General features: G+C 36.0%; 2 protein-coding genes across 2 annotated transcripts; both read left to right on the plus strand.

The window, feature by feature from the left end:
- Positions 1 to 258: 258 nt before the first annotated feature.
- LOC145820475 (uncharacterized) lies at positions 259 to 4,354 on the plus strand. Its single transcript, XM_082916218.1, has 11 exons — positions 259 to 393; positions 510 to 561; positions 664 to 1,101; positions 1,648 to 1,737; positions 1,786 to 1,898; positions 2,110 to 2,204; positions 2,396 to 2,521; positions 2,612 to 2,977; positions 3,368 to 3,458; positions 3,954 to 4,097; positions 4,256 to 4,354. Exons 1-11 carry the CDS (start codon positions 259 to 261, stop codon positions 4,352 to 4,354), a joined length of 1,749 nt encoding a protein of 582 aa, XP_082772344.1.
- Positions 4,355 to 11,911: 7,557 nt separating this feature from the next.
- On the plus strand, positions 11,912 to 15,897 carry LOC114301949 (putative inactive receptor kinase At1g48480). Its single transcript, XM_028246910.2, has 2 exons — positions 11,912 to 13,517; positions 15,015 to 15,897. Exons 1-2 carry the CDS (start codon positions 12,227 to 12,229, stop codon positions 15,668 to 15,670), a joined length of 1,947 nt encoding a protein of 648 aa, XP_028102711.2. The 5' UTR covers positions 11,912 to 12,226; the 3' UTR covers positions 15,671 to 15,897.
- The last annotated feature ends 908 nt before the right edge of the window (positions 15,898 to 16,805 follow it).

Below are 16,805 nucleotides of genomic sequence, written 5' to 3' on the forward strand. Positions count from 1 at the left end.
ATTGTTGATTGTTGTATTGTTGTGTTTTTACGGGAGATGGATACCTTTATGATGTTGGTGTGTACATATGGTTGCAGTACAACTGTAATAAATGTTGCCTACGTATTGTGTTATTCGCGTTTGGTGGACTGTTTGTGTGAAAAATAGGGGGAGTTGTCTGCTGGTTTTATTTTATTGTTCTGTCGGTTACCTAGAATTAATAGGTGTGATTTGGACAATGAAGAAGAATTTCAGAACATGTTACTGCTTGCTAAATCAATGGGGGTACAACATGTAGAAGTTGTTGTTGAGTTGAAAAGTGATATTGATCAGTCAAGCAACTCGGGATCGCTGCGTGTGGGGGTTGAGGAAGAAATTGATGCACTACGGAGATTTTGCCACCATAAGGAGAAGGTGTTGTTGTCAGCACCTTAGGCAAATGGTATTACGCAGTGGGACAACGGTTTCTTGGAGGTGCACAAGAATTTCGTGACGTTTTATGTAAGTATGCCATCCAATGTGGGTTTCAGTTTACGTATGTCAAGAACGAGACAACAAGAGTTACTGTTGTGTGTGCGATGGGTAAGGAGAGAGGCTGCTTGTGGGCTATACATTGTAGAGCACAACGAGCAAATGGTTTTTTCTACATCAAGAGGTTTAGTGATGTGCATAGTTGTGGTACAGATGTCCGAACATCGAAGAATCCACGAGTTAGTTCGGATTTGGTGTCGAGTACCATATCTGAAATTGTGAGGGACAAGCCGTTGAATCAGCCGTGTGAGGTGGTGACTATTTTGAAGAGGGATTATGGGCTAGATGTGAGTTACCATGTCGTATGGTTAGGTGTAGAGAAAACAAAGGCTGGTATTCATGGAGATCACTCATTATCGTTTGACCAGCTGCGGTGGTATTTGGATGCTGTGATGCGGTACAATCCGAGGAGTTATGTCAATATTGACTATAATGCGAGTAGTCAACAGTTTTGTCGTTTCTTTGTGTCATTCACTGCGTGTATTTATGGGTTCAATTCTTGTCGGCCTTTATTATTCCTAGATGAAACGTTCCTCAAAGGAAAGTACAAAGGTCAGCTACTTGCGGCAATGGCGAAAGAAGGAAACAATGGTTAGTATTTTTTTTAGTTGTCTATTCATGTCAATATTCACATTGAGCAGCATAGTCTGGACAAATGACAGACGATTACACAATGTGTTCCACATTTACACTGGTGTCAATGTTTACATCAATACACATTGATGTGAACAACAACAAAATATGAGTGATTAAGAAATTATAAGTAATGTGAACATTGACATTAGTATGCACTGATGTGAATGTTCACATCTGTGTCTGCTAATGACAGTAATGTGAACATTCACATTATGATACACTAATGTGAATGTTCACATCAGTGTGTACTAATGTCGGTTTACCCATTAATGAACAGTATTGTGAATGTTCACATTATCAATAACTCAACAATCAACAATGAATTATTAATTGTCGTTAATGTGAATGTTCACATCATTGATGTTTGCAAACCCAAATCCAAAAATAACAATAGTAGTAGGGCAATGTAGATATAAACATTCACATGACCTGTTTCGTTTATATTGTTTTCTATTCACTTTGGAATATTGTGAACAGTTGTGTATTGGTGTTGTGTTATAGGTTTGTTTCATGTTGCATTTGCGATTGTTGATTCAGAGACCACGGCCAATTGGTCGTGGTTCTTACACGAACTTGGGAAGGTTGTTGATGGTAAGCGCTAGATTGCTTTTATTTCAGATCGTAATCTTGGTCTGTTAGAAGCTATGCCAAAGGTGTTCCCATCGACTCATCACGGTTATTTCTTACAACACTTGAAGAGCAATTTAAGAAACCAGATAAAAGGAATTGATAATGGATTCAAGGATCACCTAGTAAGTAGTTTGGGTGACTGTGCTTACGAGTCAACTGTGGTAGGGTTTCGTGAAAAGCTTGCAAAATTAAAAGAGGAGGGTAAACAACGAGCACATAATTTTTTCAAGGACTTGGCACCTGAGCACTGGGCAAATTCATACTTCAGGTAATAATAGTTTCCTAAAGTGTTCCATTTGTTAAGTTTAGAATGGTAGCGATATGAATTTTCAGTTTAGAATGGTAACAATCATCCAATTGTGTTTCATGTTCAATGTAAATGATGTGAATGATGTGAATGTTGTTAATTTGTCAAATAGTCATGCAATGTATTACAGATGTGAATGTTGACACCGGTCATATTATGTTGTTGTTAACATTCACATCTGTCTATCATTTAAGTTGACAAGATAATAAACATATAATGTTCATTGCAAATGATGTTGACATTCACATCTGTCAATGTGAATGTTCAAACCTGTTAAATTCTGTATTGTACAATGTTTGTGATATTGTGCAGGGGCATGCGTTATGGGGAGATGACATCTAATGTGGCGGAGTCATTTAATAACTGGATTAAAGAAGCACATAATCTTCGTATCACTCAAATGGTGGACACAATTCGTACTCAGTTGATGCGGCAAATGTCTGCACAGCGTGACTAAGCAAACAAATAGAATAAGCTTATTTGTCCTATATTCGAAACAATGTTTATGGATTCGTTCAATGACAGCAGGTCTTGGCAAGTTAGCAAAGCCAATGATGATATGTTTGAAGTTCATTCGATACCATCTATGACAGTTGATGTTGTGAGGCGTACATGTTCTTGCTTCAAATGGCAAATCAACGGATTCCCATGTGACCATGCTGTTATTGCTATTCAAAAGAGTCGCTACAATCTCAACGATTGTGTTGAACATTACTTTCATGTACAGACATATCGTGCAGCCTATTCGGGTGACATATTCCCTATACCATCGGTGGAAAAGCCGCCTTTCGATCCCATGGACTTTACTATATACCCACCAACTGTGAAAAGACCACCCGGAAGGCCGAAAAAGAATAGAATCCCATCAAGGGGTGAGAAACTGAAACAAATAAGGTGCGGGAGATGTGATAAGTTAGGAAGCCACAATCGGAAATCATGCACAGAGTCGATATAGGGTGTATATTTTTTATTTCAATGTTGTGTTTTACACGAGATTCTTGTATTGATTGTTGAAATAAGATTGTGTTATGTTGGCACACATTGTGTTGCAATAAGACTACGTTGCTTTGGCAAACATAATAATGCATTAGTATTTGATTTGTGTTTTATTTTTAATTTTTTAAGGTACCAAATTGACATTTTTGTTATTGTGTTTTGGATGAATACATAATGTTAACATTTACACTTGTGTAATATAATCACATTATGTGAATAATTGCATATGGGTTGAACTTTTAAACATTTCTGCGGTGTGAATATTCACATTCTTGTTACCGTTGACAGCATCAAAGTAGATGACATGAACGTTTACATCAATGTAACCATTCACATCATCAACTCAGAAGATGTGAATATTCATATATGTATTACAAATGTAATTGTCAGTGTTTGTTGCTAGCTAAAATTAGATGTTCTTGTGCATATTATGATGCATGCATGGGCGTGCTGTGAATATTGACATCGTTGCTGTCATTCAAATAATCAAAAGTTATGATGTGAATATTCACATCATCAAATTATTAGCTGTGAATATTGACTTATGTGTTAAGAAATATCATATTCACACATGTCATATTGTGTTAGAATAACACTTTAAGCAATATTCACATCCATGTAGTATGGCTTTAAAACATAAGAAAATGTATGATCATTATGTGATGTGAAAATTCATATCATGTCATGTGTCAAAAAAAAAAAAATACAATCTCAATGTGCATGACCAACACAAAATAGGCCTCAAAATGCATATACATATATTGACTGAAAAATATCTGTACAAGCAGTGATATAGACTTCATTTACAATTAAGCTATTCTGCTCCAATATGTCAAATCTATTGACACTAAATTATCTTAAATGTGGGTAACAGATTTGGGTAACAGTGATAAGTGGACACCCCCCACCTATAGGTTTTGACATTAAACTATCTTTCTGTGATTCAGAAAAAGGTGTACTAATGAGTCTCTTATTTGACACCATTCAAAGCGATCTAGGCTATCCACAATTTCTTCCGGTATACATGCGCCCTCATGATGTAACAAACTGCAGGCCCGCAATCCACCCGGAAAATGCAAACTTCTTATCAGATTTTGAAATTTATGTGTGTAATGGTTGTGGAACATGTGTACAAATCGATTTTAGGCTTACGAATCTTATGCTTGTTGAGGACAGATGTCTACTGATATGATTGGTTGCGAAGTATTTTGGCTTGATAATTTGGTCCGTAATGGTGATGATGGTCCAATGTTGCGCACCAAAGCCTCGATGTAGTCCCTCTGCCAACAATCAAATTTCATATTAAGCACCAACCAACATAGTGCGTACGTCCAAGTTCAAATATTACACATCATGACAAGTATTATATGTGTCAGCCACTTACCACTATTTGAGCTTTGTCAATATATGGGTCATGTATGCTGGGTCATGGGTGTAGCGAGTTATAATGCCTCCATACATTGTCTTTCATGTCGTACACAACAATCGTCCAGTGGAAGTTGTCGTGTATTAGGAAGATTAGGTATCTTTAGCCTTGATACTCCTTGATATGTACATCAATCAGTTTATTTCTCTTGTGGGGGGTACTCTTGCATGATTTTCTGCACACAAAGGGCATACAATGATGTACCAAGTATTTATATCAATGTTCGATGTGAATTATGTGAATGTTCACATCTGTTAATGATAAGTGCTGTGAATGATGTGAATGTTCACATCTTTTAATTTGTGAAACAGTCATGCAATGTATTACAGATGTGAATGTTCACACCTGTCATATTATATTGTTGTTAACATTCACATCTGTGTGTCATTTAAGTTAACAATATAATAAGCACATAATTTTCTCTGCGAATGATGTTAATTTTTATATATGTCAATGTGAATGTTCAAACCTGTAATTTTATGTTGTTGTTAACATTCACATCTGTATATCTATGTTCAATGTGAATGATGTGAATGTTCACATCTGTTAATTTGTGAAACAGTCAAGCAATGTATTACAGATGTGAATGTTCACACCTGTCATATTATGTTGTTGTTAACATTCACATCTGTGTATCATTTAAGTTAACAACATAATAAGCATATAATGTTCACTGCGAATGATGTTAATGTTCACATCTGTCAATGTGAATGTTCAGACCTGTCATTTTATGTTGTTGTTAACATTCACATCTGTCTATCATTTAAGTTAACAATATAAGCATATAATGTTGAAATGAACATTGATATCTATTGAACATGCAAATCAAATACTGTCCATGTGAACATTCTCATCAACATGAAACATAAACAAACCAAAAGTGTAGTGGTTACCAAACATGTGCTTGTAAAGATGAATGCCGAATTCTCCAAACTTGGGTTGACTAGCCCTTGTAGTTCAAGTAGAATTTCACCATATGCATCTATCACCTGCACAAACAGAGGGGTGGCAGTATATTATTTACAGTGTCTTTATAGTGTGTGTGTGTGTGTGTGTGTGTGTGTGTGTATGTGTGTGTGTGTGTGTGTGTGTGTGTGTGTTTTGTACACATTTACGATTGCCATACATTGTTGGTTATTGATTCTTCCTTGATGATGTGTATGATGTCATCAAAATACACATCTTTAGTCTTTGAGTCCCCTCACCACACAAGTAACCTGTGCATTGTGATTACAGAAAACGTTAATGTCAACATTACACATTTATGAAATGATCTAATCTATTAAGTACGTATGTGAAGCTTAACATTAGCATAAAAAAAAATTCAGTTGGGGATATGTAAGATCACTTACTCATCACCGCTGTTCTTGTGCAAATTTTGGCCCTTCTGCTTGTTGAGTTTACTCATGTTGGCCCAAACCTTCAGTTTGTTGTTCAAGGTTAACTTCTTGTACTTTGTTTGGTGCTTTTTTTTTTTTTTTGGATGCTTGTCTAAATCTTGTGCAACTTGGACTGCATGGGATTGCTCTTCAGCTCCCTCTTTCCCTTTCTTTTGACCAGGCAAGTTGGGGTATTCAAACTCATCCAACCGATGCACTTTCCTTACCTTCTGCTTGATGCGCTTTACCCTCGATGGTGGGCTGATAATGTGTTCCAATGCTGCAATGGGATGCTTCTTAAGGCTATCATGAGCCTTTTGTGCTTCAACTTGAGTGATAATGTGGACGGACTGATCATTAAAAAGGTCTTGAAGAATTGTTTTTTCACATTCCAAGTTGATGACCAACTTTGTCAACCGCTGAATTTCTGTATCTTTCCACTCCATGCAATTCTTGATGTCCATGTCCATGTCCATATTAGATGGGCCTGATTGGTCAAATAGTTTGGCTTCAAGGGCAGCAATCACCCTTGCCCTCAACTCCCACAATTCTTCCAACAGTTTGTATTTCGCTTCCCATTGTCGTACGAGACCCCAAGCTTTTTGATTTTCTTTTATAAGTACATCCACAATGTCCGGCTCACTTGGTTGTGCTATGATGATACCTCTCTCAGCATTGGGGGTGTTAAAGCTAGTGTTGATGTCATGTCCAACATCATTTAGGCCCATTGCATCGACAGAAATTCCATCGTTGTCGTCACTGCGTTGATTGTCTTTGCTTTCATCATCATTGCTTTCATCTTGCTTTGCTGGTGCACTCAACAAAACCTCAGGTTTGGGCTCCACATTCAATTTTGTATGATGGTACATCTTTACTTCAGTTGGGGATGCCATCAGCTCGCCGCCATATACCTGCAGTTGGAGACATTATGTTAGTTACATAGTTCCTTTGTCTCACCATGTGAACTATGTGAATGGGCACAATATTTTTGGTCGTACTTCTACCTCATTTAAACCAAGCTTAGCCAAAGATATGGACTTCATGTTGGTATGTAAGGCTGTGAGGTCCCACTTCACACATCTCGGAATGGCATTAGGGTTGCGGGGTTGTAAGATGGTTGTATGCTTACACAACCAGTACTAAAACAAATAACAAACATCAGTAATGTGAATGTTCTCATCAAATAACACTGATGTGAATGTTTACACCAGTGGCCAGTAATGTGAATGTTCACATCAATTAACACTGATGTGAATGTTTACACCAGTGCCTAATAATGTGTGTATATCCATTACTGAACAGTAATGTGAATGTTCACATTAATGATATCAACTTCCACACCATTGCCTAGTAATGTGAATGTTCACATCAGTAATGTGAATGTTCCACATTTGTTTTGGTGCTAACATCACATCAATCTACACTGATGTGAATGTTTGCACCAGTGTCTACTAATGTGTGTTTGTACATTACTGAACAGTAATGTGAATGTTTACATCACTGATGTAAACTTCCACATCATTGCCCAGTAATGTGAACATTCACATCAGTAATGTGAATGTTCCACCTTTGTTTTGGTGCTAACATCACATCAATCTACACTGATGTGAATGTTTCTACCAGTGTATACTAATATGTGTTTGTACATTGCTGAACAGTAATGTGAATGTTTACATCACTGATGTCAACTTCCACACCATTGTTCAGTAATGTGAACATTCTCATCAGAGTGGGAAAACCCCGTAAATGTTCATATTAAACATAGAATAAGTTCTATGAGATTTACCATTAACAACATCACACATCCGGTGACTCGTCCTGATTTTCCACAGTTTTGGCCCACTGAACCCATCAGGGTTGCCCGGATGCTCTCAGTCCAGTCATAGTCGATCATGTTGTCTAATGGGTCCATGTATGAGTAGAAAGCCCATCCAATTGTTTCTCCGGACGTAGAAAAGAACAACTTGACACATGCATACATGTAAACTAATCTTGCGACCTCTTCATTGTCTTGTTTCTTTGTGCCCTTTAATGCTTCGCTCAAAATTTCTCGTATTTTGGCAGCACTTAACCGACTAACATTCTTGCACATTCGGTGTATGATGCCGGTCGTTGGTTTTGCACCATAAGAGAGGTCCATCGACTTGGTGCTGCAGTCCACCCCAAAAATAAGTGATACATCACTTCTAAAAATCTGAATGCTCTTATCCCCGATGTAAAACCTCCCACTAGATGGCTTGAATGTCTGCACTATACGTACAATGACATCATCATATTTCATGCAGTGGTTGAGGTCGACTTCATTGATGATCAAGCAATCAAATAAGGGCCAAAACGGTGTTTTTCTAAGGCACTTCAATTGACCACTTGTAAATTTTGTATTCTTCAATAGTTTCACCAATCCAGTTATATTTGACCGGTAGTTAACCTTTTTCATGTTCACTTCTTCAGGACCAACTGTTTGATCAGGTTTGGCTTTGGTACGGGATTCCCCTCTCTTTCGTTTGCCATCAAATCTACGGGGAAGACCTGTTTGTTCAAATAAGAACATATAATTGGCTGAAAAATAGAGGATGGAACCAACAGCACCAAACAACAATCACCAATCAACAGTGACAGTAATGTGAACATTCACATCATTATACACTGATGTGAATGTTCACATCAGTGTCTACTAATGTCAGTTTATCCAGTATTGTAATGTGAATGTTCACATTATCTATGTTTGCAAAATCAATTCTGAAAACAATAACAGTTACAGGGCAATGTAAATGTTTACATGGATGATCACATTATGTTATAATTGGCTGAAAATCAAAGGGTGGAACCAACAGCACCCAACAACACCAACAATTCTGACATTGATGTCACAATGTGAATATTTACATCATATTCCATCACATTGTTGAGTGAAAATTGGGGGTTCTATAGACATCAACAATCAACAATATCAACATTGACAGTAATGTGAACATTCACATCATTATACACTGATGTGTGAATGTTCACATCGGTGTCTACGAATGTGAGTTTATCCAGTAATGAACAATAATGTGAATGTTACATTGTTGACTGAAGCTTGGGGGTTCTATGGACATTAACAATCAACAATATCAACAGTGACAGTAATGTGAACATTCACATCATTATACACTGATGTGAATGTTCACATTAGTGTCTACTAATGTAAGTTTATCCAGTAATGAACAGTAATGTGAATGTTCACATCATCTATGTTTACAAATTCAATTCCGAAAACAACAATAGTTATAGGGCAATGTAAATATATACATCGGTGATCACATTATGACTGAAAAGCAGAAAGTGGAATGGTATTGCTTACTTTTATTCTTTATGGTAGATGGGTATGGACCACACTCAGTGGATGAAATAAACTCAATCCAACGACAGGAATTTTGGAACGACAAAGCACCCTCCTTCCGATGTAAACCTTCGCAGCGGTGAGATGAAGAGGAATCTAGGGTCGACGGTGGACAGTGGACGACGATGACGATGGTGAGGCGATGTGAATCTGGAGTCGACGATCAGTTTTTGTTTTGGAAATTTTGTGGATTGAATAGTTGGAATGGGAATGGGTTTTGCAGAATCGATTAGACGCGGGAGAGGCGGAGGAGGTTTATTTCGTCCTTTTACAATTAATGGACCTAATGGAATATTAAAAAATAGTTTGGGTTTCATGGAATAAAGCAGTTACAAATAGGATTTATCAAAAAAGAGCCCTTTTAAGATTGTCCGAACTTTTATAGCGGAATGTGACTAATTTAATTAATTTTAGCCCGTTCCGTCTAACATTCATACGGTTCTGTTTCGATTATTTGAGTCATTTATCACTTTTGTATAGATCATTTGTTGTGATTATTTGAGTCGTTTATATTATAGGTCACTTTGTACACATTATTCATATAAAATTATGTCGATCTAATATACATAGTTATATAATTTTATCACATTTGTCTTTAAAAAAATAAACAATAAGAATGATTTTGAAAATAAATCGTACATTTTTTAAAAAACAAATATGATAAAATTATATAACTACATATATGTAATTAACTTAAGGTATGTTTGTTTTAAAGGATTAGGGTGTGGGATTGGATTATTAATCCCATCGGACTAATAGTCCATTGTTTGTTTGAAAAATTTTGCTCTGGACTAATAGTCCCCCCGACTATTAGTCCCACAAATATAAGACTATCCTATCCCATAGGGGAGGTGGGATTATTTCCATGGGATTGGTATCCCATGGGATTAGGCTCTGAAATGTCTATTTTACTCCCATGCTATTACTTAACAAACAATTCGAAAATGATAAAATAGTCTTTTAAACATTTATAAATTATTTTTTTAGTGTTGTTAATTTAAAATTATACATTAAATAAAAAATTTAAATTATAAATTATAAATTATAAATTTAGTTTAATTAGAAATAATAAATTAAAAATTATGGCCTTATAAGTTAAATTTTTTTAGTATTGTTAAAAAATTAAATTTACATATTAAATAAAATTATTTTTTTAGTGTTGTTAATTTAAAATTATATATTAAATAAAAAATATAAATTATAAATTAAATTTATTTAAAAATAATAAATTATAAATTATGGCCTTATAAATTAAATTTTTTTAGTGTTGTTGAAAATTTAATTTATATATTAAATAAAATTATTTTTTATTGTCGTTAATTTAAAATTATATATTAAATAAAAAATATAAATTATAAATTTAATTTAATTGAAAATAATAAATTAAAAATTATGGCCTTATAAATTAAATTTTTTTAGTGTTGTTAAATTATAAATTATAAATTATAGATTACAAATTTAAATTTTAAAATTATATATTAAATAAAAATTATAAATTATAAGTGTAAAATAGTTTTTTGAACATTTATCCTTATCTAATCCGTCTAACCAAACATTGGATTCACTAAAAATAGTTCAATCCAGACATCTAATCCCATGACTAAACAAACATAGGATACAAATCTAATCCAACCAAATAGTCTGGGAACAATGTATCCTGGGATTAACAGTCTAATGGGTTACAATCCCCCATTATCCAGTCCGTCCAAACAAACACACACTTAATGTTTTTTAGTGAATAATCTACGCTGGTCATGTTTATTTGGCTTCATAGGTGGAGGGATTGGATTATCAATCTTGTAGGTCCTACATAGCCCATGTTTAGTTGACAAAAATAGAAGGGGACTAATAGTCTTATGGGACTACGAATACCCTCATATAGGGGAATTAGTTTGGCTGGATTTTGGGTGGGATTAGGAAAATAGTGAGAGGATTGAGTCTATTTTATATAAAAAAAAATATATTTTTTTTTAATTTTATTTTTTTAACCAAGTGCACTTGTTTATTTTAATATTTGTTCTAATTTTTTTAATATAAAAATAATTTATTTATTTATTTTATATAAAAATAATTTAACAATTCCATCACTAATCAACTCGCATAATATCATCAAAACAAACATACTTTTATTTAATTCCCTCATTAACAATCCCAACATTAACAATCTAATTACTAATAATTTTTTCACTAACAATCTCATTTAACTTAATCTATCAAACAAACGTAACTAAAATATCTTAAAACATAAACGACTCAAATAATTAAAACGAAACTCGTAATTAGCCTCATATATCATCACAACATCAAAGTGGACTAGAGACGATTGAGCTCCTAAATATACACCAGGAATTTCAAACAAAAAAATAATAATAAATTCAAATTCATGGTATTTTTATGATTGCATTTTTAATTCCTAGACTTTCTAAACATAGCGAAAATCCAGCTTGGTTTTACTTGCCTCACAGACAATGGTGACACATTCAATCACACTATTAATCAGAATCTCAAATCTTCTTCGCTGTATCTGCGTGCAAGTAGGTTCTTAAATTAATATATTTTTAATTAACAATAAGTACTATTTTACTCCTTTAAAAAAATAAAAATAAAAATAAAAATAAAAGAAGAAGTACTATTTTAAATCAAATTTCATTAACTCCCGCAAATTTTTACAAAATTAAGAAATTGCAGCAATTTTTTTCATTTCCCTCCACATATAACATCCCCACACGCACATGGCACCTCCCGACACTGTACCCAGTTCCCTCGCAACACTCCAAAACTAGGGTTTTAAATAGGCAACCACTCCCCTTCCCTCGCCCAACACCCTCTCTCTCTCTCTCTAAAATGACGCACAATCAAACAGGAGAGAGAACGGAAAGAGTTTCATGACACCCACTCCACACTTCATAGCCTCGAAACACCAGACTTTCGAGTGCTTTTAGCATCAAAACAGCCCAGAAATGGTGCCAAATCTCCTCTTCACCGCCACCATTCTCTTCTCTCTCCTCCTTTTCCCCACCGGAAAACCAGACCTCTCCGCCGATAGAGCAGCGCTTCTTGGCCTCCGCTCCGCCGTGGGCGGCAGATCCCTTCTCTGGAACCTCTCCGAGCCCACCCCATGCTCGTGGCCTGGCGTCATCTGCGACTCCGGCCGTGTCACCGAGCTCCACGTCCCCGGAATGGGACTCTCCGGCCAAGTCCCACCCAAAACCATTGGTAATCTAACCGGTCTCCACACCCTCAGCCTCCGGTTCAATGCCCTCTCCGGTCCACTCCCCTCCGACTTGCCCTCCATCTCTGATCTCCGCTACCTCTATCTCCAGGGAAACCTGTTTTCCGGTCCAATTCCGGATTTTCTCTTCTCTCTCACGAATCTCATCCGGCTCAATCTCGCTTCCAACAACTTCTCCGGCGAGATCTCACCTTCATTCAACAATCTCACCCGTCTCGGCACTCTCTACTTGGAAAACAACAAGCTCACTGGTTCCATCCCTGACCTCAACATCCCGAGTCTCATTCAATTCAATGTCTCCAACAATCAATTAACCGGTTCGATTCCTTCTAGACTCAGCAACAACCCTGCCAGCGCATTTGCTGGCAATTCGCTCTGTGGTGGTCCGCTCTTGTCTTGCAATGGCTCTGGCACTGCCACTGGCACTACCACCCCGAGTGAGAGCAAAAACAAACTCTCCGGCGGTGCCATTGCCGGAATTATAATCGGATCGGTAATTGGGTTCTTGTTCATCGTGGCAATTTTGATATGTTTGTGCAAAAGAAAGAGTAATAAGAAAGAATATTCGAGGGAAGTGGCTGCAGTGAAGCAAACGGAAATTGAAATTCCGGGTGAAAAATCAGCCCGAGATAATGATAATTTTCCGGCGGCGGCACCGGCACCGGCACCCTCGAAGAAGGTGGAGGAGAATGTGGGTGGAAAAAAGAGTTTAGTGTTTTTTGGAAAATCGGAGAGGGGATTTGATTTGGAGGATTTGTTGAGGGCTTCGGCAGAGGTATTGGGGAAAGGGACGTTTGGGACGGCGTATAAGGCGGGATTGGAGAAGGGGGTGGTGGTGGCGGTGAAGAGGTTGAGGGATGTGACGGTGCCGGAGAATGAATTTAGGGAGAAGATTGAAGGGGTTGGAGCTATGAATCATGAGAATTTGGTTCCTTTGAGGGCTTATTATTATAGCAGGGATGAGAAGCTTCTTGTCTATGATTATATGCCAATGGGAAGTTTGTCTGCACTTTTACATGGTGAGAGCTCTTCTTTTACATATATAGTGTTCTGTCTTTTAGATTTGTTAGTATTTTCATTGTCTGCCTTCTTTTGATTTCTTCATTGTTTACACTTTATTGTCTTATGTTTATTGTAGCTAAAAACAATAACCAAATACATGTTTGGGAGAGCAAATTTATCCAACCCGATTGTATTATACTCTATGCAATTCTATAGAAAAGATTTGAGAGAGTATTGACAGGGTGGGTCGAGTATAGGGGTAAGTAGGTTAAAATTGCGGGTTAGGATAAAGTAGGAAGATCTGTCACTAAAATAGTGAACTTTAAGGACTTGTTTGTGTTAGGTAGATTAGTGTTTTATGTATTATTGTGTTTGTGGGGATATGTTTGTGTTCATTTTCTTATATGATGAAAACTCAAGGACTTGCCTGGCAAAAAACTATGAAAAAAGGATTCATATAGGTGAGCTCACTTGATTGTTACAAGGCTTAGTTTGGTTTATGTTGGTTTACAAAATGAAAAAAATTATTTCCAAAAATTGGTTTTAGGAAAATTTTTTGAAAAACAACCAATTTTTGGGGAAACATCGAAAAGGTTATTTTCATATTTTTTGAAAATGCTTTTGAACAAAAGAAAATAATGATGTGAAAATTGATGTAGTTTTTTTCTTTTGAACTTCTCATTATTTTTGGTTCCAAAAATAGAAAAACTGATACCAAACATGTCACACACTTTGGAAATCATTTCTCTTTTAATCCATTATGCAATTTGTTTCCTAGAATAATAGAAAGGAGACTTTTTAAGTGTTGTTAAATTTATTAATAGTGAAGCTTATTTTGGTTATACAGAAATGATACAGACCTTTTTTTTTTTTTACCCTCACAATCTCTACGAGCACATGTCAGCCAGAGATAGGAGGAAAAAGAAAAAAACAAAAAGTTGGCCAATCATGATCAATTGGGGGTGGCGGGGTTCCCCAAAAAAGTGGTCCCAACCATTTTCCTTCGGCTCTATGTCCAGTGGCTGTCGTGAACTATATAGTAAGGAAAATGATATTGCAGTGGTATATGTCCATTTTTGTTTACTCATTTGATGTCCAAGGTTTGAGGTATATACCACTTCAAAACACTTTTCTTGTAATGGACTTTGATCTTAATTAAAAATTTGCATGATCTTTTGCAATGAAGCATTTTCCTCTTGCATTCTAATGCCATGAAGTTTGATTATTACAATCATTTCTTACAAATTTGATTTTAAAAATCAAAGAAACTTCCAAAATTCCGCCTCTGATTACTTGACTACTGCCTAGTGGAGTTGAGTTCCTCTAAACCAACTTGAAAGGTTTCAAATGTGAGGTTTACACATGATATAGAGCTAACATTCAGCTACCTGTTTAGACCCTTGTTGATACTGTAGGCCTATAGCAAGAGAAATTGTCAACACAGAGTTATATTCTTTCCCCAAATAGCTTTCTATTTACTATAATTTAAAATTTTCCATTTTTTCCCATTACAGGAAACAGAGGAGCTGGTAGGACACCATTAAACTGGGAAACAAGATCTGCCATTGCCCTTGGAGCTGCACGTGGGATTTCATACCTCCACTCACAGGGCCCAACAGTCTCCCACGGCAACATCAAGTCATCAAATGTCCTCCTCACTATTTCCTTCGAGGCCCGTGTCTCCGATTTTGGCCTTGCCCAACTTGTGGGACCCAGCTCCACTCCCAACCGCATTGCCGGCTACCGAGCACCAGAGGTGACCGATCCCCGCAAAGTCTCCCAAAAAGCAGACGTCTACAGTTTCGGTGTATTGCTGTTGGAGCTGCTAACAGGTAAGGCTCCAACGCATGCCCTCTTGAATGAGGAGGGTGTAGACCTGCCTCGATGGGTCCAGTCTGTGGTTCGTGAGGAATGGACCGCTGAGGTGTTTGATCTTGAGCTTCTTAGGTATCAAAATGTTGAGGAAGAGATGGTTCAGCTCTTGCAGCTTGCCATTGACTGTGTTGCACAGTACCCTGATAAGCGCCCTTCAATGGCTGAACTGAATGCCCAAATTGAAGAGCTTTGTCGTTCTAGCTTACAGCAACAACAGCAAAACCCATTTGGCGACATAATGAATGATGCAGATGAGCAGAAGGCTTACTCTGTTGATTCGGGTGCACCACCATAATCAGTTGCAGAGTGAATAAATTGTTCTTCATTGTTTCAATATCGACCTCAGCTTACTTAATTTGGTTGCTTTGATTTGTTTTCATTCTTTGGGCTCATTTTGTCATTATGAATCAACTTTGCATTTTCTTTTCATAATCTGATTTACCTTATAGCATCAATTTTTCTCCTACCCCTGTACTCTTTCAGTTTTCTATGTAATATGTTGGTAGTGAATTTTCGTACCAATTTTTTTTTTTTTTCGGGGGTCAGTTGTGAATAATTGTCAATTTATTCTTGGTGGGTGAATGGCTCTGTATTTACATTGATGAAGCATCGACAATATGCAGGGGCAGAGGCAGTGTATGTCCAGAGGGGGCACATCCTTTATAAAATTATAATAATATTCTTTTTTTTCAAATTATAATAGCCCCTCTACTATAAATTTTGTTTCTAATTACAATGAACATATTAAAATAAGTCCTTTTATTATATACCTCCAAAAGAGATGTACCATATACTAGTTATTACTCTATGGTATTGATATTATAAATTTTCATAACCAAATTATTTTCATTCATAATTAAAATGACTACTGTATAAATTATAACTAAACAACACATCTCTAATTATAACCCAAAAAAAAAAATTACAATAAGTCATAACTAATATCAAAATGAATCATTACAAATCATTACTTGATATATAATCAAAAGACCTCTTTAATCATAATCAAATAACAATCATAAGAAGTTATAACTAAGTTATATCCAACATTATAATGTGTCATAACTGAAAACTACAAAGATCATAACTGCGACATATGATAGATATTTTTTTTGTGGTGTGTTTTATAGAATTTCTTTACTAAAATATATCATTTCTATCTCAACTTATCTTCTTTTTTAATTTTTCAATCCACCAAAAATAGTTACTCCACAATATTTGTATAAAATTTAATCTCAAATCCTTTCATTGAAAATTCACATCTATCTAAATAAACTCTTAATAGTTATGCTTAGTAATATCTCATTATTGTTTATTATGAGAAAAAAAACAAAATTAATATTGTCATTAATTTGTGCCCCCTCTTCACTGAATTCCTAGCTCCACTACTAGCAATATGTACACACACATGCGTGTATATATATATATAT

Source organism: Camellia sinensis, chromosome 1, assembly GCF_055761805.1.
Source record: "Camellia sinensis isolate YWXY chromosome 1, ASM5576180v1, whole genome shotgun sequence".
Lineage (NCBI taxonomy): Eukaryota > Viridiplantae > Streptophyta > Magnoliopsida > Ericales > Theaceae > Camellia > Camellia sinensis.

Excerpts from the sequence above, each read along its gene's own strand:
- LOC114301949 (XM_028246910.2), top strand. The coding sequence starts at position 12,227 with ATGGTGCCAAATCTCCTCTTCACCGCCACCATTCTCTTCTCTCTCCTC. Across the intron at positions 13,518-15,014 it reads TTTGTCTGCACTTTTACATG|GAAACAGAGGAGCTGGTAGG; the intron begins GTGAGAGCTCTT and ends TTCCCATTACAG.
- LOC145820475 (XM_082916218.1), top strand. The coding sequence starts at position 259 with ATGGGGGTACAACATGTAGAAGTTGTTGTTGAGTTGAAAAGTGATATT. Across the intron at positions 1,899-2,109 it reads ATGGATTCAAGGATCACCTA|TTTAGAATGGTAACAATCAT; the intron begins GTAAGTAGTTTG and ends ATGAATTTTCAG. Across the intron at positions 3,459-3,953 it reads TTCATATATGTATTACAAAT|ATTTGGGTAACAGTGATAAG; the intron begins GTAATTGTCAGT and ends TGTGGGTAACAG.